The sequence below is a fragment of the Polypterus senegalus genome, chromosome 2 (assembly GCF_016835505.1).
Source record: "Polypterus senegalus isolate Bchr_013 chromosome 2, ASM1683550v1, whole genome shotgun sequence".
Classification (NCBI taxonomy): domain Eukaryota; kingdom Metazoa; phylum Chordata; class Cladistia; order Polypteriformes; family Polypteridae; genus Polypterus; species Polypterus senegalus.
In genome coordinates, this window is record NC_053155.1 from 318,559,022 (window position 1) to 318,580,591 (window position 21,570).

At 42.7% G+C, this 21,570-nt stretch overlaps 1 protein-coding gene across 1 annotated transcript in view; it reads right to left on the reverse strand.

The window, feature by feature from the left end:
- Positions 1 to 18,413, reverse strand: part of nepro (nucleolus and neural progenitor protein) — a 44,764-nt gene extending 26,351 nt beyond the window's left edge. The window contains exons 1-4 of the mRNA XM_039745938.1: positions 18,236 to 18,413; positions 15,764 to 15,918; positions 2,969 to 3,057; positions 108 to 233 (exon numbers count right to left, since the gene is read on the reverse strand). Coding sequence (XP_039601872.1) covers positions 108 to 233; positions 2,969 to 3,057; positions 15,764 to 15,918; positions 18,236 to 18,353 — 488 coding nt within the window. The 5' untranslated portion in view covers positions 18,354 to 18,413. The remainder of the gene's footprint in view (positions 1 to 107; positions 234 to 2,968; positions 3,058 to 15,763; positions 15,919 to 18,235) is intronic.
- Between the last annotated feature and the right edge of the window lie 3,157 nt (positions 18,414 to 21,570).

The following is a 21,570-nucleotide window of genomic DNA, read 5'->3' on the forward strand; positions in this document are numbered from 1 at the left end:
ATCACAACAAACCCAATTCCAAGGGCTGTATGTTAGATGTCCGCCTTGGCACTGCCAAGGATGGAACAAGTTAAAACATGAAATTCCTCCAGCTTGACAAAGGATACTGAAACGCCTTGCTGCAACTGTCCATAGCACAAAGCAAAAGCTTACAGCTTCCCAGTATTTTAAGTAAAAACCACTCCAACATCGGCTGGCTTGGCACTTCATGTACACTCCCCTTAGGCGTGGATCTAGAAAGACAAAAATAAAAATAAAAAAAGGACTTAGCAGAATAATGCCTGGTCATTTTAAAAGTATTCACAAATCAAATATATAACAGATTCATAAAACATGCTGATCCCATTCATTTAATTTGCCATTCTTGCCTATCAATATGCACTTAATAACCCATAATGACCAAGTGAACATGAAAGATTTGCAAATTTATAAAACATCCAAAACTGAAATTTCTCATTAATGGTCCCTTCATTCAGGACTTTGTAGAAGCTCCTTTGGCAGCAATTCCATCTTTGAGCCCTCTTGGGGGGGCATGGTATGGGGTTGGAGAGACCATGTAAAGAAAGTGTAGTGTAACTGAAATGTGTGCAAACCAACATTAAATACATCAGCACCTTGGTCCAGATCCTCTCTGTATTTCTTCTGAGCTACACTCGCTTATTCTCTCTTTTTCTTCTTTCCAGCTTCCCACTTCCTCTGAAATCTCAGATCTTATCTGCAAATCTAAGTTATCTACTTGTCAGCTGGACCCCCTGCTTACAGTTCTGGTTAAAGCCTGTCCCCCCCTCTCATTTCTGCCATCATTCACTCTTCTCTTACTACTGGTATTATTCCTTTATCTCTCAAAACTGCTGCTATAACCCCAATATTGAAAAAAACCTGGTGTTGATCCTACTAACTTCAATAATTTAGCCCTATCTCTAACTTGCCCTTTATCTCCAAAATTCTTGAAAAAATAGTAGCTATCCAACTTCATGTCCACTTCTCATAATAATCTATATGAAAAGTTCCAGTCTGGTTTTCGCCCCCTTCATAGTACAGCAAAAAACGGCACTTGTTAAAATTACCAATGACCTTCTTATGGCTGCTGATTCTGGTCTAATCACGATTCTCATCCTCCTTGATCCGAGTGCGGCCTTTGATACTATTTGTCATACCACTCTCCTTAATAGATTATCTTTGATTGGCATTACCCACATTCCACATGATTGGTTTAGATCCTACCTCTCAGGCCACACTCCGTTCATACAGCTTAAAACCTTCACTTACCAACCCACCGCTGTAACTTCAGGCTCTGTCCTGGGGCCTCTTCTTTTTTTTATTATTTACCTTCTTCCACTTGGCAATATTTTTCGTAAATATATCATTAATTTTCACTGTTACGCTGATGACACCCAGCTCTGCCTTGCTGGTAAACCCACCTCCTCTTTTCCACCACCTTCGCTTATTGACTGCATTGCTGAAATTAAATCCTGGTTCTCCTCAAATTTTCTTAAATTAAACAATGACAAAACTGAGGTTCTCCTCATTGGTTCAAAAATCATCATTATCCAAAACCAATAATCTTTCTCTTATTATTGATAACTCTGTTGTTTCCCCGTCATCTCAGGTCAAGAGTCTGGGTGTCATCCTCGACAGTACTCTATCTTTCCAATGTCACATTAATAACATCACCCGGTCTGCTTACTTCCACTTACGTAATATTAACCACATCCGTCCCTCCCTCACTCCTCATACTACTGCCATTCTTGTTCACAGTCTTGTCACTTCTCGGCTGGACTACTGCAATTCACTCCTCCTTGGTCTCCCTAATAAATCTCTCCATAAGCTTCAGTTAGTCCAGAATTCTGCAGCATGCATCATTACTCAAATCTCATCTATTTACCATATTACTCCGGTCTTGCAGCAGCTACATTAGCTCCCAATTAAGTTTCAAACTGATTTTCAGATTCTGTTATTAACATTTAAGACCATTCATAACCTCGCCCCTCCATATCTGTCTGACCTTCTTCATGTTGCCTTCTCGTAACCTTAGATCCTCTTCCTCTCTCCATCTGACCGTCCCTCTCGCCCATCTAACCACCAGAGCGGCTGAATGCTCTGCTCCCAAGCTCTGGAATTCATTACCTGCCGAGCTTAGAAATATCAAATCATATTCATCTTTCAAATGTGAACTTAAAACGCATCTGTTTAAAATGGCTTTTTCTTTATGCTTACAGTGGTTATGTTTGGTTTCAAATATCTTCTGATGATTTTAGTTGTTTATAATTGTGTTTTATATTTATTTATTTATTGCTTGTTCGGTGTCCTTGAGTTTTCACAAAGGCACCTTGTATAAATAAAATGTATTATTATTATTATTAAATGAAAGTCTGTAATGTGCACTTTGTCATGTTTGAATTGTTGGATTTGTAATTTTAAACTGTAGAGCAGAGAAGGAAATCAAGGTACAACGTGTCTTTGTCCCAAGTGATTTGTACTTTTTCAGACAAAATTACTGGGGTGCTTGCTTAAAAAAATGCATTCAGTTTAAGTTGAGAGAAAAATTAAATAAATAAACTGAAACAGTATCTTGAACCTCATTCAGACACATTAAGTGCAACCGTCTACCACAGCTACAATCAGTATTTTTAAAAAAAAACTTAACTACTGTATTGAGAAAAGATTAGGGAGATCTGTTTTTAATCTTTAAAAAGATTATAATATGCAAGCTTTCAAGGCAACTCGGTGCCCTTCTTCAGGCGAGACGTACCCGAGTTGCCCCGAACGTTTGCGTATTGGAATCTTTTCAGTTTGCCAATAAGAGGTGTCATTTTGCTCGACTTCTAACTACATCCATAATGGCCAACATGGTACAACATCCTAGTACTACAGACATTGGTTAACTATCCAAAAAGATAAATGACATACCTGCACACTAGAACGTGCATGTAAGACAATCAGAAAACTTTTAACATTAAAATCTTACTTTGGGAGTATCGTGGGACACATGTCCTTAAGATCTTGAAGGATGGCTTCCAGTTTCATATCATACACACGTTTTAGACATTGATCTACCTGGAGAGTGATGAAGAAAATTAAAAATCAGCACAAACATCCAAAGACGACAGGCTAATTTGTTTATATCTATCTGTCTGTGGTATAGTACAATACTTTTCCTGTCTTGCACTTGTCCTGTCATTTAATGGATTTTCCCGCTCACTGCCACCTTCTTCCAATGTCCACATCATCCCTAAAACATCAACTGGAATGCCCAGTGAGGAGTCCACCTCTGACCATCAGTATGGAGTGTCCATAACACTGAGGCAGAGCAGGCTCTGAGAGACTGCTTTGGAACTACAGACTGGGATATCCTGCTTGGGTCACATAGTGAGAACATTGAAGAGGCTGTTGACTGCACAACTGATTACATCAACTTCTGGATGGACATTGTAGTTCCAGTAAGAACAGTAGGCTGCTATGCTAACAACAAGCCATGGGTTACAAGTGACATCAAGTGCCTTTTCAACCAGAAGAAAAGGGCTTTTAAAGGTGGTGATCAGTATGAGCTCAAGTGCGTGCAGAAGGAACTCCGAGTCCAGCTCAGGGCGGCGAAAGAGCAGTACAGGAGAAAGCTGGAGCAGAAGTTGCAGAACAACAGCATGAAGGAAGTGTGGGATGGGATGAAGATTATCACTGGCTGCAGCTCGAAGTGGGGTGCCACCATGAGAGAGCGTGGGGAGAGCAAACCAGATGAACAACTTCTTTAGTAGGTTTGATCACCCTAACCCACTCTCACCTCAGAGTACTGCATCCTCCAACCATCCTTCTGCTGATACCAGCATAGGTGAGACATCCCCACCCACAATTACAGCAGCCCATGTGAGCAGAGAGCTGAAAAGACTTTGTGCCAGCAAAGCAGCGGGTCCAGATGGTGTATCGCCACATTGCTGAAGGCCTGTGCGTTGGAACTGGGGAGTCCTCTACAGCGCATCTTCAACCTGAGCCTGGAACAGGGGAGAGTCCCAAGGCTTTGGAAAACATCTTGTATCACCCCTGTCCCAAAGGTCCTAGTGAGCTGAATGACTTCCCGGCCTGTTGCTCTGACGTCACATCTGATGAAGACCATGGAGCGGCTGCTGCTTCACCACCTGAGGCCACAGGTCCGTCATGCCCTCGACCCTCTGCAGTTCGCATACCAGGAGAAGGTGGGAGGGGAGGATGCCATCATCTATATGCTTCACCGATCCCTCTCCCACCTGGACAGAGGCAGTGGTGCTGTAAGAATTATGTTTTGGACTTCTCTAGCGCCTTCAACACCATCCAACCTCTGCTCCTTAGAGACAAGCTGACTGAGATGGGAGTAGACTCACACCTGGTGGCATGGATTGTGGACTATCTTACAGACAGACCTCAATATGTGCGTCTTGGGAACTGCAGGTCTGACATTGTGTGCAGCAATACAGGGGCGCCGCAGGGGACTGTACTTTCTCCGTTCCTGTTCAATCTATATACATCAGACTTCCAATATGACTCGAGTCCTGCCACGTGCAAAAGTTGCTGATGACACTGCTATTGTGGGCTGCATCAGGAGTGGGCAGGAGGAGGAGTACAGAAAGTTAATCAAAGACTTTGTTAAATGGTGCGACTCAAACCACTTACACCTTAACACCAGCAAGACCAAGGAGCTGGTGGTGGATTTTAGGAGGCCTAGGCCCCTCATGGACCCTGTGATCATCAGAGGTGACTGTGTGCAGAGGGTGCAGACCTATAAATATCTGGGAGTGCAGCTGGATGACAAATTGGACTGGACTGCCAATACTGATGCTCTATGTAAGAAAGGTCAGAGCAGACTATACTTTCTGAGAAGGTTGGCATCCTTCAACATCTGCAGTAAGATGCTGCAGATGTTCTACCAGACGGTTGTGGCGAGTGCCCTCTTCTACGGTGGTGTGCTGGGGTGGCAGCATAAAGATGAAAGACGCCTCACGCCTGGACAAACTTGTTAAGAAGGCAGGCTCTATTGTAGGAGTAAAGTTGGACAGTTTAACATCTGTGGCAGAGCGACGGGCATTAAGCAAACTCCTGTCAATCATGAAGAATCCACTGCATCCACTGAACAGTGTCATCTCCAGACAGAGGAGTAGCTTCAGTGACAGACTTTTGTCACTGTCCTGCTCCACTGACAGACTGAGGAGATCGTTCCTCCCCCACACTATGCGACTCTTCAATTCCACCCGGGGGAGTAAATGCTAACATTAATTTTATTTGAATTGTTTTCATTTTTATTACTATTTAATTTAATATTGTTTCTTTGTATCAGTGTACTGCTGCTGGATTATGTGAATGTCCCCTTGGGATTAATAAAGTATCTATCTATCTAACTGATGATCAAGTAAGGAGACGACTGAGGAAGGTACACACAGGACAAGCTGAGGGACTAGAGGGACTCTGCCCTCGAGTTCTTAAGCCCTCTGCTGACCAACTTTGTGGTGTCTTCTGTCACCAGTTCAGTGTGTCCCCAAGGCTCCAGAAAGTGTCGGTGTTGTGGAAAACATCCTACATTCTTCCTGTTCCAAAGAACCTCAAGGCTACAGACCAGTGGCACTTAAGTCTCACATCATGAAGACCTTTGAGAGGCTGGTCCTGGACTATACAAGTCCGTTATTGGTAGACCACCTGGACCCACTGCAGTTTGCTTATTAGACAAAGATTGGAGAGGAGGATGCAGTTATTGATCTGCTGCACAAGGACGGACAAAGCTGGCAGTGCCATGAAAATGTTTACTGATTTCTCCAGCATCTTAAGTACCATTCAGCCATACCTATTAAGGGGTAAACTTGAAGATGTGCAGGTGGATGAGCCTGTGGTGTCCTGGATGATGGATTATAGGTGGGGCAGACCACTATCTGTGAGACTCAAGGACTGTATGAGCAACACTGGACCACCACAAGGAACAGACCTGCCTGCTTTACTCTTTCTTCACTCTGTACACCTCAGACTAGAAATATAGCAGCAGCTCAGGTCACTTGCAGAAATTCTCAGATGATTCTGCACTTATGGGGGGTGTTGATAAGGGGGATGAGAGACAGAGAGGAGAGGAGTTGGGGGGAACTCTTTGAGAATTGTTTGCAGCTTAACATCAGCAAAACCAAAGAACTGCTTTTTCTGCTGCACCTCTTTGTTTGGTAAATTTTCAAGGAGTGGATATAGAGGTGGTCCACTCCTACCAAAACTTGGGGGTCCTCATCCATAAGAGGTTGGGCTGGTCTTGGAACATAGAGGAAATATAGAAGATCGGGCAGAGCAGGCTCTTTTTCCTTGTGATGCATACAAGTTGATAAATATTTTGTATGTCTTTATTTGTAAGTTAGGTAAAACAATGTGGTATCAGAATTTCATTAGTTAGAAGCATTTATGTTCACAAAAACTAAGTCAGGATAGTGAATTTTACGACAGGATTGGAGGAAGTGCCTCAAACCAGTTTGGCCAGTGATTCTCTGCAGGACCCTCTCAGTCAACCCCCACAGGAACGCCAGACTGCCCAGCTGGCAAGCTTCACCTTAACAAACGGGTTTGGTGGCAGGTGTAAAAATATTCTGTGCCCCATTGGTCTGAAGTATGGCTGTTTGAATTGGCTTGTATCAGAAGCCTTCGAGTACCATGACATCCTATTGGCTGTAGGGTGTGGACGGAGAATCTATAAATTTGCTTGTTTTACCTCACTCTCTCATCAACTCATAAAGGAGCATCTCACACACCATGAACTGAAAAGGACAACACAATGAAGAGCTCAGCTCGGCAGCCATATTGAGACAGGCATGCAGCCTGTTCTGAGGAAAGCGGAGCACAAATGATGCGTTAACTGGAGACATTTTAAGTAACTAACAAGTCTGTGTGCCACCTGAAACTACACCTCACCATTTATCAGGATGTATGGTTGCCAATATTTACTTGTACTTTGCTTATTGTTATTTATGAATATCATCAATAATACATTATTTTAACTGTAACTTAACTCCTGCTTGTCTTTTACTACACCTAACTACCTGAGGTTATAAATGTAGAAGGGCAGGTGGGGAGAAATTATAAAGTACAATACCTCAGAAATAGTTTTAAGTCTGTCAGATCTGAGGCCTTCTGACAAAAGGCTACACATTAATAATACAAAGGGGGAAGTCGAGGAATAGAGAACTCAACCAAGACAAAACATGTGGGAAGTGACATCCTTCACATTTTCTACAGCTCTGTGGTGGCCAGTGTGGTGTGCTGGGCTGGTGACACCATCTTGAGAGAGGCCCACCAAATCAACAAACTAATTAAAAGGGTAGGCTCAGTTATGGGATGTACTTCTGGACCCCCTGGAGCTACAAGAGGAGGAGAGAAGGAAGACAAAACTGTGTGCTATTATGAACAATGCTATTCATCCTCTCTGTGCCACACCAACTCTGAGGACTTTCAGCCAGTGAATCATTCAGCAGAAGTTTGCCAAGAAACACGACTGGGGTGTCCTTTATAACCAACAGCAATACGCCTCCATAGCACTTCAATGGGACTGGGACTGAGAGAAGTTTTCTTCCTTTGTAATTTTCTTGCTTTTTAGTCATTCTGGTGTGTGTGTGTGTGTGTGTGTCTCTTATATATATTTCTCTTCTGGTTCGTCCTGCTTCCTCTTGAAACCCGGTCCCCCCCACACGGAGCCCACTCGGCATTTCTCGATTCCTATTCCTCCTCTTCCAAACTCTTCCCCACGCTGCCTGTGGTCACCCATACACCCCCACGCCACTTTTCTCGATTCTTATTCCTCCTTCGGACTACCGTGTTCCCCGCTCCTCTCTCATGACCCCATTGGTGTCACATAGGGAATCCATTCCCAGATGGGTTTATCCATTCCCGGGAATTCGAGAATCCCGCATGAATTCCCGGGAACCCAAGGATCAGCGAGCGTGAAGCACAGAGCGGATCAGCGAGCGTGAAGCACAGAGCGGATCAGCGAGCGTGAAGCACAGAGCGGATCAGCGAGCGTGAAGCACAGAGCGGATCAGCGAGCGTGAAGCACAGAGCGGATCAGCGAGCGTGAAGCACAGAGCAGCAGCGTCTCCCACAGGCATGTAGCCCTTCGCAAGTTCACCTGATGTAAAGCCGGAAGCTGACCAGTAGAAATAACCGGCAGTGAGAAATTAAAGTCGATCGCTCAGTGGGTGGTGGAAACTTAAAGCCGGCTTAGTGATTCAGCTGAACACGGAAAGCGCCAAAGCACCTATAAAAACGGCAAAGATGACTTCAACATTTAATGTAAGTTCTATCTGCTCTCTGCCCATCGAGGGCACGTTTATATGTTGTGTGTCCTGCAGTATGTACAGCTCAGGTTTTACGCCGACAGTGCAGATAGCTTCACCTGCCAAAATGTTTAGTTAATTTAGAGTTGGTCAAGAAAATACGCGAATTGGAGGACCGCGTTAGGAATCTGATAGCGATTAGGCAAACCGAAAATTGGATCGACTCGGTTTGTTTAGACAATTCGGCTACATCTGATTCGGCTTCAGTCTCTCCAGGTCCCACTGTAGTCAGTGAGCGGCCGAAATCAGCAGCACCAATTCAGCCACAGGGCGAGTGGGTAACAGTAAGACGGGGTCTAAGAATCCAAAATTTAGTCCCCAGCACCCAGGTCACCAATTCGGACCCAGAACAGAATCTCAGCTCTCTGCAGCGCGCTTGTGGAAACTGAGAATAATAAAGTGCTCATAATTGGCGATTCCATAGTGCGGAATGTTAGAATTCCAAACTATGTTAAACCAGCAGTTAATGTTAAGTGCCTCAGGGGCCAAGATTTCTGGCATAGAGGCCGCATTGGACCGTGTTGCCGACGATGAAGTATCTACCTTATTGCTGCATGTCGGCACTAATGATATTTATTTACAGCAATCTGAGGTATTAAAGCGGAACTTCATCTCTCTATGCACCAAAGCTAAAACAAAATGTCGGAATTTAATTGTATCTGGTCCCTTACCAAGATTATATAGAGGGATGTGATTTATAGCAGATTGCATTCCTTTCACTGCTGGCTAGAAACCTGGTGTGCAAATAAAAGCATAGCATTTGTGAACAATTGGGATGATTTTTGGGAAAGGCCTGGATTTTTCAGAAGAGATGGTCTTCATCCTAACTGGAAGGGATCTTATGTATTATCCCAAAATATGGCAGCAAAACTGCCTGGTTGACTGATTAGAGCACCATCCAGGCCGCAGTCATGTGATCTTAAATCACAGGCTGTTGTTTATCCCACCTGTTATTTTCCTGAAGCTGTTACCCATAATCCCTGTTGTGGGGCATCCAGTAAATTTAGTCTTGATACAAACCATAAATTAATTGATAACCAAAAATAAGGTGTATAATTAGACCAAGGGATAAAACCAGACCTCCACCAGGGGCATCTGTAATAGAAATTTAATTCAAATTAAAACAAAAAATATATCAGCAGTTCAGAAAGAACCATGCAGTTTTAAATGCTGTTTATTGAACATTCGCTCTCTTGGCACTAAAGCTGTTTTGGTAAATGATATTATATTAAGTACAAAATCTGATCCGTGTCTTCTTACTGAAACCTGGCTTAGTAAATGTGACACTGTTCCCTAGCTGAGCGTCACCAGATGGATACTCGTTCCTTCATAAGTCTAGAGATTCTGGTCGAGGAGGAGGCCTTGGAATAATTCATTGTAACAAAATGCAAATCACGTCTAAAAATTTAGGCAACTTTACATCCTTTGAGGCATTCATTTTAAATATTAAAACAGATTCCAACACAATTATAGTGCTAGTCTACAGACCACCAGGGCCATATTCATTGTTCATGACTGAATTTAGCAACCTTCTGTCTGATTTGGCTATAAATTATGATCACATAGTACTGATGGGGGATTTTAATGTACACATTGATGTGGAAACTGACACTTTTAGCAAATGTTTTACTTATTTGTTAAATTCAGTAAGATTTTGTCAGATTGTCAAAGGTCCAACTCATAATCATAACCACACATTAGATTTAATTATAACTCACAAAGTTGAAATTCAAAATTTAAATATTACTCCATTACTGGGCGGTCTCATGGTCTGGAATCTCTACAGATTTTATTTTTTTCTCCAGCCGTCTGGAGTTTTTTGTTTTTTCTGTCCCCCCTGGCCATTGGACCTTACTCTTATTCGATGTTAATTAATGTTGATTTATTTTGTTTTCTTATTGTGTCTTTTATTTTTCTATTCTTTATTATGTAAAGCACTTTGAGCTACTGTTTGTATGAAATGTGCTATATAAATAAATGTTGTTGTTGTTATTAAACAAAGCTATTTCCGATCACTACTTAATTACATTTGATTTAGTCCTGCCTTTACAAACGCACTCACAGATTAAAACAAAGAAAGCGCGACATCTAGATTGTAATTCTGCTTCAAAATTTATAGATACCTTGAGTATGTCGAGTGTAATTGTGGAAAACCATTTAGATCAGTTAACATCAAATGTAAACGTGGAATACAATTTAGATCAGCTAATATCACATTATAATGTGACCTTGAGAGATGCTCTGGACACAGTGGCTCCCCTTAAAACAAAAGTGATCAAAGCACATAGAAACTCTCCCTGGTTTAATGAAAATACTTAATAATTTTAAATTAGAGTGTCGAAAACTGGAGCGCAGATGGAGAACAACAAAGCTACATGTCTTTCAAATTGCATGGACAGAGTGTTAATAAATATAAAAAAGCCCTCTTTAAAGCTCGCTCAGAATACTATTCTACATTAATAGATAGCAATAATAAAAATCCTCGGGTACTGTTTAGAGCAGTGGCTAAATTAACAAATGGCAATTCAGATCAACAGTGCAAAATACCAACAGATATTAGCAGTACAGACTTTATGAACTTCTTCAATGAGAAAATTAAAAATATAAGATCCCAGATCTCTGCATCACAGTACAAACCAAATACTAGCTTAGCAGACCCTGTCGCACATTGCATTCAGCACTTTAATAATTTTAATCCTGTAATTGAGCAGGAAGTCTTAACTTTAATTTCTAAAATGAAGCCCACTACTTGTTCCCTAGATCCAGTGCCAACAAAACTAGTAAAAAGTGCAATGGATGTTCTTGCAGCCTATTCTAACCGTTATCAATAGTTCATTACTGCATGGCACGTACCTGATGCACTAAAAGTGTCAGTCATTAAACCTTTACTTAAAAAGTCAGACCTAGACCCACACATACTAAATAATTATAGGCCTATTTCAAATTTACCATTTCTCTCTAAAATACTAGAAAAAGTAGTCGCCAGTCAGCTTCAGTCACACCTTACGCATTACAATTTATTTGAGAAATTCCAGTCTGGCTTTCGCACTGGTCATAGTACAGAAACGGCACTAACACGGGTTGTAAATGACATTCTGATATCCTCTGATGAAGGAAACTCCACTGTAATTATGTTGTTGGACTTAAGTGCAGCATTTGACACCATTGACCATTCTATTTTACTGCACAGGCTAGAAAACGATGTTGGGCTTACAGGCCCCGTGCTCGCTTGGTTCAGTTCTTATTTATCAAATCGATTCCAATATGTACAGAAATGTGCTGACAGTACTCCATCATTATACACAGAAGTTCAATATGGTGTCCCGCCGGACTCAGTACTTGGACTGTCACTGTTTTCACTTTACATGCTTCCACTAGGATCTCTCATTAGGAAACAATGTTAATTTTCACTCGTATGCAGATGACGCCCAGTTATACCTTTCATTTAAATCAAATGAAGTTTCTCCGATGTTGTCTTTAATTAGTTGTGTTAGTGAATTAAAGGAATGGATGAATGAGAACTACTTGTCTTTAAATACAGATAAAACAGAGATGTTAATTGTTGGAGGGAATGACGCTGATCACAGCAATATTTTGTCGTCATTTAACTCAGTTGGAATCCCAATTAATTTTACTGAATCAGCCCGCAATCTAGGAGTTATCTTTGACTCTAGCATGTCATTTAAATCGCACATATTACAAAGTTGTCCAAAACATATTTCTTCCATCTTAAAAATGTTAGGAAATTAAGGCGCTTTCTAAATAAACTGAGCGCACATTAAGATCTCAAGATGCCGGTCTGTTTATGATTCCTAGGATTAATAAAATAACAGTGGGAGGTCGAGCTTTTAGTTACAGGGCCCCTAAACTGTGGGGTGGTCTTCCTGCTTCCATAAGAGATGCCCCTTCGGTCTCAGCCTTTAAATCCCGGCTGAAGACTCGCCACTTCAGTTTAGCATATCCTGACTAGAGGTGCTGATTAACTGTACAGACTGCATCTCTGTTGTTAGTCATTAGCACTAAAACATATGTAACACGATTGTTATAATTGAATACTAACCCTCACCTATTCTGTTTCTGTTCTTGGTACTCAAATGTGGCAACTGGTTTCACGGCCCACCTGCCAAGTTGTTTTTCCTGCCTAAGGTAAAGTCATCCCTGATGGAGGATCACAGGAATCATGGAAGAGAGGGGTCCTTTCATCGGATTGGCTGGCCCAGCACTGTTTCAGCCGTGGAATGGCAGCTTGATGGATGAGGTCTCCAGGATTCTAAAAATATGCAAATCTTATTATGTGATATCATCTACTGTTAAATTCTGTCTCCATACTTCTAAAATTTATATTTTTATGCTGTATTGAGGATTTGTTCTGTTCTGTGTATTGTATTGTATTGATCCCCTTCTTTTTGACACCCAATGCACGGCCAACCTACCTGGAAAGGGGTCTCTCTTTGAACTGCCTTTCCCAAGGTTTCTTCCATTTTTCCCTACAAGGTTTTTTGGGAGTTTTTCCTTATCTTCTCAGAGAGTCAAGGCTGGGGGGCTGTCAAGAGGCAGGGCCTGTTAAAGCCCATTGCGGCACTTCTTGTGTGATTTTGGGCTATACAAAAATAAAAACTGTATTGTATTGTATGACAAAGTGCACGGGCATCTCACATGTGAATGGTTTTAGAACGGCTGACACTTATTTTTAATAAAACTACTGCAATATGTTGACACCAATAAAAGACTAACCTTATCTACAAGCAGTTCATGCTGTCATATACAGTGCATCCAGAAAGTATTCCCAGTGCATCACTTTTTCCACATTTTGTTCTGCTACAGCCTTATTCCAAAATGGATTAAATTAATTTTTTTCCTCAGAATTCTACACACAACACCCCATAATGACAACGTGAAAAACGTTTGAGATTTTTGTAAATTTACTAAAAATAATTAAACTGAGAAAGCACATGTACACAAGTATTCACAGCCTTTGCCATGAAGCTCCAAACTGAGCTCAGGTGCCTCCTGTTTCCCCTGATCGTCCTTGAGATGTTTAATTGGAGTCCACCTTTGGTCAATTCTGTTGATTGGACATGATTTGAAAAGGCACACACCGGTCTATAGAAGGTCCCACAGTTGACAGTTCATGTCAGAGCACAAACCAAGCATGAAGTCAAAGGAATTGTCTGTAGACCTCCGACACAGGATTGTCTCGAGGCACAAATCTGGGGAAGGTTACAGAAACATTTCTGCTGCTTTGAAGGTTCCAATGAGCACAGTGGCCTCCATCATCCTTAAGTGGAAGAAGTTCGAAACCACCAGGACTCTTCCTAGAGCTGGCTGGCCATCTAAACTGAGCGATTGGAGGAGAAGGGCCTTAGTCAGGGAGGAGACCAAGAACCCGATGGTCACTCTGTCAGAGCTCCAGAGGTCCTCTGTGGAGAGAGGAGAACCTTCCAGAAGAACAACCATCTCTGCAGCAATCCACCAATCAGGTCTGTATGGTACAGTGGCCAGACGGAAGCCACTCCTTAGTAAAAGGCACATGGCAGCCCGCCTGGAGTTTGACAAAAGGCGCCTGAAGGACCCTCAAACCATAAGAAACAAAATTCTCTGGTCTGATGAGACAAAGATTGAACTCTTTGGTGTGAATGCCAGGCGTCACGTTTGGAGGAAACCAGGCACCGCTCATCACCAGGCCAATACCATCCCTACAGTGAAGCATGGTGGTGGCAACAACAGGAACTGGGAGACTAGTCAGGATAAAGGGAAAGATGACTGCAGCAATGTACAGAGACATCCTGGATGAAAACCTGCTCCAGAGCGCTCTTGACCTCAGACTGGGGCGACGGTTCATCTTTCAGCAGGACAACGACCCTAAGCACACAGCCAAGATATCAAAGGAGTGGCTTCAGGACAACTCTGTGAATGTCCTTGAGTGGCCCAGATTCTGATTGAACATCTCTGGAGAGATCTTAAAATGGCTATGCACCGAAGCTTCCCATCCAACCTGATGGAGCTTGAGAGGTGTTGCAAAGAGGAATGGGCGAAACTGGCCAAGGATAGGTGTGCCAAGCTTGTGGCATCAGATTCAAAAAGACTTGAGGCTGGAATTGCTGCCAAAGTGCATCGACAAAGTATTGAGCAAAGACTGTGAATACGTATGGACATGGGATTTCTCAGTTTTTTTATTTTTAATAAATTTGCAAAAACCTCAAGTAAACTTTTTTTCACGTTGTCATTATGGGGTGTTGTGTGTAGAATTCTGAGGAAAAAAAATTAAATTTAATCCATTTTGGAATAAGGCTGGAACATAACAAAATGTGGAAAAAGTGATGCGCTGTGAATACTTTCCGGATGCACTACAAGTACATGTATCTAGGTAGTTGTGGTAATAAGAGTGTAGAAAGTACCACGTGTCCAGCGTGCCGCAGAGAAAGCACTCTCTGCCTCCAGTCAAGTAGGTGGCACAGTCATCAGACACTGATACACTTGTTCTAAACAACGCCCGCGCTTGCCATTGCTGTGAAACACCGCCATTTCAGCTTTTACTGATGCATCCAGTTTCTTGTCATCATTCTGTGATGCTAAGTTTCTTGGCACAGATAATGTGGATGCAACAGACTGATGCATTACAATCAAGTTGCTGTTCAAAGCTGTTGTCCGACAGACGTCTATGAAGTCTGCTCCGTCCCGGCATTCGTGAGCTGCAGAGTGCAGACTCCTCCCAGTCCACTGTGCTCAGTCTTAGTGGGAGCCGGGAGACTGACGACTGCTGCTGGTCTGTTGTTGACTGAATTAAATCAGCAACACACTACACCGTGGGCCAAAAACCCATGCCACTTAATTATTTTCAACTATAACTCTTGTTATTTCTTGATCGAGTTTTACATGCTATATATGCGAGCTTGGCCGTTCCTGGTTTCCCGGGAATTACAGCAGTTTCAGGAAAAATATCTGGGAATCTGGGAATGGATTCCCTAGTGTCACATCAACGCCCTCTATCTAGCCTGACCATGTGATCTTTTACTTTAGCCATGTGTGCGCCTGGGAGTCTTTTCTGTAGCCTGCCACAGGAAGGTACTCTCTCGACCATTGGCATCGGTTTCTAGGGTTAGATCTTTCGATATATTATCTGTCGTCTCCATCAAAACACCTATTCACAACTGCGTCTTTCAAGAAGTATTTCTTTCTTCTTGATTTAGGAATTCCTTTCCCGCCGTTTTCTGTTCTTATTCTTACACCGCTGTATGCTACAGCGGGCGTCTTCTAGTAGTTATTTATTTATCTATTTATTTATTTAAAGAGTCCCATGGGGACAAATTAAGTTCTGTCTATCTATTAATTTTATTTTGGACCTAACTGATATATTAATATTCCACAATCCAGCTGAAACGTGCCAGATGTCAAAAATGACTCCAATTCTTTCTGAATTCTAAATGTGATTTTTTTTTTCTTACCTGTTTCATGGCTTTAAAGGGCTTATGATGGTGAAGCCGATGGTTGTATGAATACAGAATTCCGTGCAAGACTGAAACTTCCAGTTTGAAGGCTTTGCTCCTCAGCAAATCCAAGACGTTATGACAGTGACGGAGAAGGCCCTTTACGCACTTACCTACAGAGAATGAAAAACAACAATAAAAAAAAGTGAATTCAAAATCCTCTTGTAAAGCCATCTACAGTGCCGTGAAAAAAAAAAAAAAAAAGTATCTGCCCTCTTCTGGATTCCCTTCATTTTTTACCAATTTGTAATACTTAGTTGTTTGTGACATCCAAACAAACTTAGTAAAAATACAAGAGACAACCTGAGTAAATATAACATGCAGGTTTTAAACAATCACTTGATTTACTGAAGGGGAAAAAAAGTTTGACATCACAGATGTGAAAAAGTAATTGCCCCCTTGGTCACCCAATGAAATACAATAAAGAGTTCAATTCGACTAGCCTTCTCTGTCCAGTTACAGGCCTCTCTCTGATCTCCCTTATTTGGCTAAGGTGATGGAACACGTGGTTGCTACACGACTCCCACGGAGAACTTGTGGTCAATCCTCAAGAGGTGGGTGGACAAACAAAAACCCACGAATTAAGATTATGTAAGAATGGCCTGCCATCAGTCAGGATTGGGCCCAGAAGTTGATTGACAGACAGCCTGCCAGGGCGAAATGCAGAGGTCTTGAAAAAGAATGAAGGGTCAACACTGCAAAAATGGCTCTGCGTATCAACTTCAGGTCATTGTCAATAAAAGTCTTTGAAACTTCTGAAATGTTTGTAATTCTACTTCAGTATCCCATAGAAACATCTGACAAAAAGATCTAAAAACAGTGAAGCAGCAAACTTTGTGAAAACCAACACTTCGGGCATTCTCTAATTTTCTGGCCACGACTGTAGCTGTGGTGGGCAATTTAGCCTGGACATCAGGATACCCCTACTCTTTACAAAGGGGGCCCAAGGAGCTTTTATGACCAAAAAGAGTCAGGTCCTCGGTTTTATCTCCCATCTGAAAGACAACACCACTTTTACAGAACAGTGTCCTCCCCGGTCACTCCACTGGGGCATTGGGGATCCTCACACAGACCACAGGGTAAGCGCCCCCTGCTGGCCTTGCCAGCACCTCTTCCAGAAGCAACCTCAGTTTTTTCTATACGATTGCCCATCCAAGTGAGGTTCGAACCTGCTTAGCTTCATGTGCATGCCAATCTGTCGCATGGAATTGCCTTAGGTAAGCAAACCAACATCAGACTGGCATGCTTCTTGAGAAAGCAGTTTCATTTTGGAAACAAGAACAGCACTTTACAAATGCCAATACCCTGCCAATCCAAGGAAAGCCAATTTATTTGCTTAATTAAACAGAACAAGGGATTAATGGTGCAAATGCAAAGGTTTCTCTAATAACCAATTAGCATTAAAAAATGTCCATTAGGACACTGGAGTAATGGCTGCTGAAAATGGGGCTTAGCAGTCATATGTGAAAAATAAATTTAAAAAAGTCAGGCATTTCAAGCAGTAACATCACTTGTAATGTCGTGGCCGAAATTTTAAATCAATTTAATATGTTTTGGGTAGTACTAATTTCTATCCAAACACAAAAAGGTCTTTTAAATGCTATGGTATATACCTCACTTGTGATAAAATGCCTACTTATGGATTAATCAATTTGTTAATTATAACCTTTTTTAAAAGTAGGCAGTGTGGCGTAGAGTTGTTCAGGCTTTGGACTTCAAATCCTAATATTGTGGGGGTCAAATCCCACTACTGACACTGTGTGACTCGGAGCAAGTCACTTCACCTGCCTGGGCTCCAGTTGTAAAACCAAAAGAAATGGAACCAACTGTATCATAAATGCTGTAACTCGGCTTTAATAAGTAAATGTAAAAAGTATCTGGAATCAAACATTAAAAATCTAGCAAATCGTCCTAACAATTCGCCATGCGTTTCCATCTTTTTCTACTCCTTGCATACGGACGTGCGAGTTTCTTATTGGGTTCTGTTTTGTGGTTAAAATAACAAAAGTTGCTCCCGTTATATGTACGTCGGTTCAATAGGCTTTAACTTATTTTTTAAACAAACTCTGCTACTTCTGTTCTCTGTTCTAACCGCGGGGTCCTACGATGTGCGCGCCGCCTCTTGGCGCTCGTCGGCCACCGTACATCAGCTGGCTTTTCTCACCGCATGGCGAAGCTGTTCGTGTTTACTTCTTCCCAGTGCCACTTTAACAGACTTTTGTTCTCAGCTAAAAACAGTCAAGTAAAAAATCATTCAAACAAAGTAACCAACAGCCTTCCGGGGTACACATTAGAAATCATCCAGCGTGTTCACAAAACGTGTACACTGCAAAACGCACGTGGCCGCCTCACTCAACTCCGCGATCGGTCAAGTCCGCTTTTAGCGAATCCCCTGTAATTAAAAACGTCAGCGCACACACTTCCACGTACCTGTGCCCTTGCTAAAACTGAAGTTTATCGTCGATATGGTACAAGGACGTACGATCTCCACTCGGTTCCACAGCTCCGTAGCCATCTTCACAAGACAAGCACCGTGGGTAGCGCGCATTACACACGAGCACGCGGCACAAAACGGGAGCGCTCCTGGCACAGCGCAAAGCGCGTTCTCGTGAGTCGAGCGCGTCGTTTAAAGCGGCGGAAGATCAGAATTCCAGCGGGCAGCTACATAATCATTTACGGAATAAAGTTAATAAAATGGTAATTATGAAATAAATAGTGACATATGATACATATAAATAACTCGACAAATTATAAAAATAAAACAAATTCATTACGTTATAATCATTGCAGGGTTTTTTTTCTTTTTCAAAAAGGGTCTATGCAGGGTGGTCCAGATCTAATTATGCAGATCCAGATCGTCTGGATTACTTTGATTTATGCTAAGACGATTCTAGTTTGGCGCGAAGGCGATTCTTCATGTCGTCCGTTCGCACACTTCTCAATGGTCCGGGATTTTTCGGGTGATTTTCTATGTAATCTATATAATAAAAGCCCAGGGCGGGGTCCGGGTCCGCGTTCCTTTTGGCTGTATAGCCGCCCCGTAGAAAAGCCCCAGTCCGTCCCCTCTCAGAATTCCTGCTTACCCCCCTCCGTTCTTTCCCCTTTGCTTTTATTTGTCCTGTTCATAGATAGATAGATAGATAGATTAAAGGCACTATATAATTAATAGATAGATAGATAGATGTGAAAGGCACTATATAATAGATAGATAGATAGATAGATACTTTATTAATCCCAAGGGGAAATTCACATAATCCAGCAGCAGTATACTGATACAAAGAAACAATATTAAATTAAATAGTAATAAAAATGAAAAAAATAAAAATAAAAAAAGCAGACAATAACTTTGAGTAATGTTCGCATTTACTCCCCCGGGTGGAATTGAAGAGTCGCATAGTATGGGGGAGGAACGATCTCCTCAGTCTGTCAGTGGAGCAGGACGGTGACAAAAGTCTGTCACTGAAGTCACTCCTCTGTCTGGAGATGATCCTGTTCAGTGGATACAGTGGATTCTTCATGATTGACAGGAGTTTGTTTAGTGCCCGTCTCTCTGCCACAGATGTTGAACTGTCCAACTTTAATCCTACAATAGAGCCTGCCTTCTTAACAAGTTTGTCCAGACGTGAGGCGTCTTTCATCTTTATGCTGCCACCCCAGCACACCACCGCGTAGAAGAGGGCACTCGCCACAACCGTCTGGTAGAACATCTGCAGCATCTTACTGCAGATGTTGAAGGATGCCAACCTTCTCAGAAAGTAAAGTCTGCTCTGAGCTTTCTTACACAGATCATCAGTATTGGCAGTCCAGTCCAATTTGTCATCCAGCTGCACTCCCAGGTATTTATAGGTCTGCACCCTCTGCACACAGTCACCTCTGATGATCATTGGGTCCATGAGGGGGTCTGGGCCTCCTAAAATCCACCACCAGCTCTTTGGTCTTGCTGGTGTTAAGGTGTAAGTGGTTTGAGTCACACCATTTAACAAAGTCTTTGATTAACTTTCTGTACTCCTCCGCCTGCCCACTCCTGATGCAGCCCACAATAGCAGTGTCGTCAGTGAACTTTTGCACGTGGCAGGACTCCGAGTCATATTGGAAGTCTGATGTATATAGATTGAACAGGACCAGAGAAAGTCCAGTCCCCTGCGGCGGCCCTGTATTGCTGAACACAATGTCAGACCTGCAGTTCACGAGACGCACATACTGAGGTCTGTCTGTAAGATTGTCCACGATCCATGGCACCAGGTATGAATCTACTCCCATCTCAGTCAGCTTGTCCCTAAGGAGCAGAGGTTGGATGGTGTTGAAGGCGCTAGAGAAGTCCAGAAACATAATTCTTACAGCATCACTGTCTCTGTCCAAGTGGGAGAGGGATCGGTGTAGCATGTAGATGATGGCATCCTCCGCTCCCACCTTCTCCTGGTATGCGAACTGCAGAGGGTCGAGGGCGTGACGGACCTGTGGCCTTAGGTGGTGAAGCAGCAGCCGCTCCATGGTCTTCATCAGATGTGACTTCAGAGCGACAGGCCAGAAGTCATTCAGCTCACTAGGACGTGATACCTTTGGGACTGGGGTGATACAAGATGTTTTCCAAAGCCTTGGGACTCTCCCCTGTTCCAGGCTCAGGTTGAAGATGCGCTGTAGACGACTCCCCAGCTCCAACGCACAGGCCTTCAGCAGTCGTGGCGATACACCATCTGGACCCGCTGCTTTGCTGGCACGAAGTCTTTTCAGCTCTCTGCTCACCTGGGCTGCTGTAATTGTTCCCGAAAATCTTTTCAAAACAAAAGTAAAGAAATAGACAGAGCTTCACATTAACGTCTTCTCCCCTCTGCCTATTAAATAATCAATAAAATGAAAAAAAAAAAAAATCACGAAAGAAACAGAAACCACAACCTACCCTTACAGCGTCCACCGTGCTTCTGGCGTTACAGCCAAATACGTGGTGTATGCAGGTTATGAGGTGTGATGCTAATTAACGCCCGTACTACAACAGATTGTATTGTTGATATACTATTAACTATTTACAGGGATCAACTCTTTTGGGGAAGTTCATAACAACAAAAAAAAAAATTTAATTATAAATAATATGTACACTTGAGTATTTCGAGCCCCGCGTCTGAGTCAAATGGTTCCCCTGGTCACCAATTCGTGTGTTTCACGATGCCCACTATGCCTTTCCGTCTTCAGCTACCCATGTACACTTGTACGGAGGAGACCTTATGGAACAATGCCGAAACGAAACGCAACTAAACCTGCTGCTGCGAGAGACGACACATTACAGCGTGAAGCAAAGAGGCAAAGTCGTGACAGTCGCTCGCAAGAAACGGACACTTAGCGTTCACACAGATTAGCTCAACGACGCGTCTCTGCCGCACAACGAAACACAACTGAAACCCCTACAGAGAGAGAAGACAGATTACGCCTTGATCGCGAAAGAAAGAGGCAATAGCGTGCCAATGAGACACCCGACGACAGGTCCTTACGATTGTAAAACAACCGTAATATACAGAAACGTATGGTCTCGCAAGAAACTCCGAGTGAACGCTCTCAAACTGACACTCACCACTCACAGACATTACCGCAACGACACGTCTCCACGGTACATCGTTCAGGGATTGCACTTCGTCGTTCTGTGGCGAAATGACTGAACGATGTCAATTTTCACGACTGGCAGCTGTGTTTAAACAGGGAGTCCTTCAACTGTGGTCATCCAACGCGCAGCGCGTTGCTAGTAAACTTAATAATTACCGTAATGAAAATGGCAT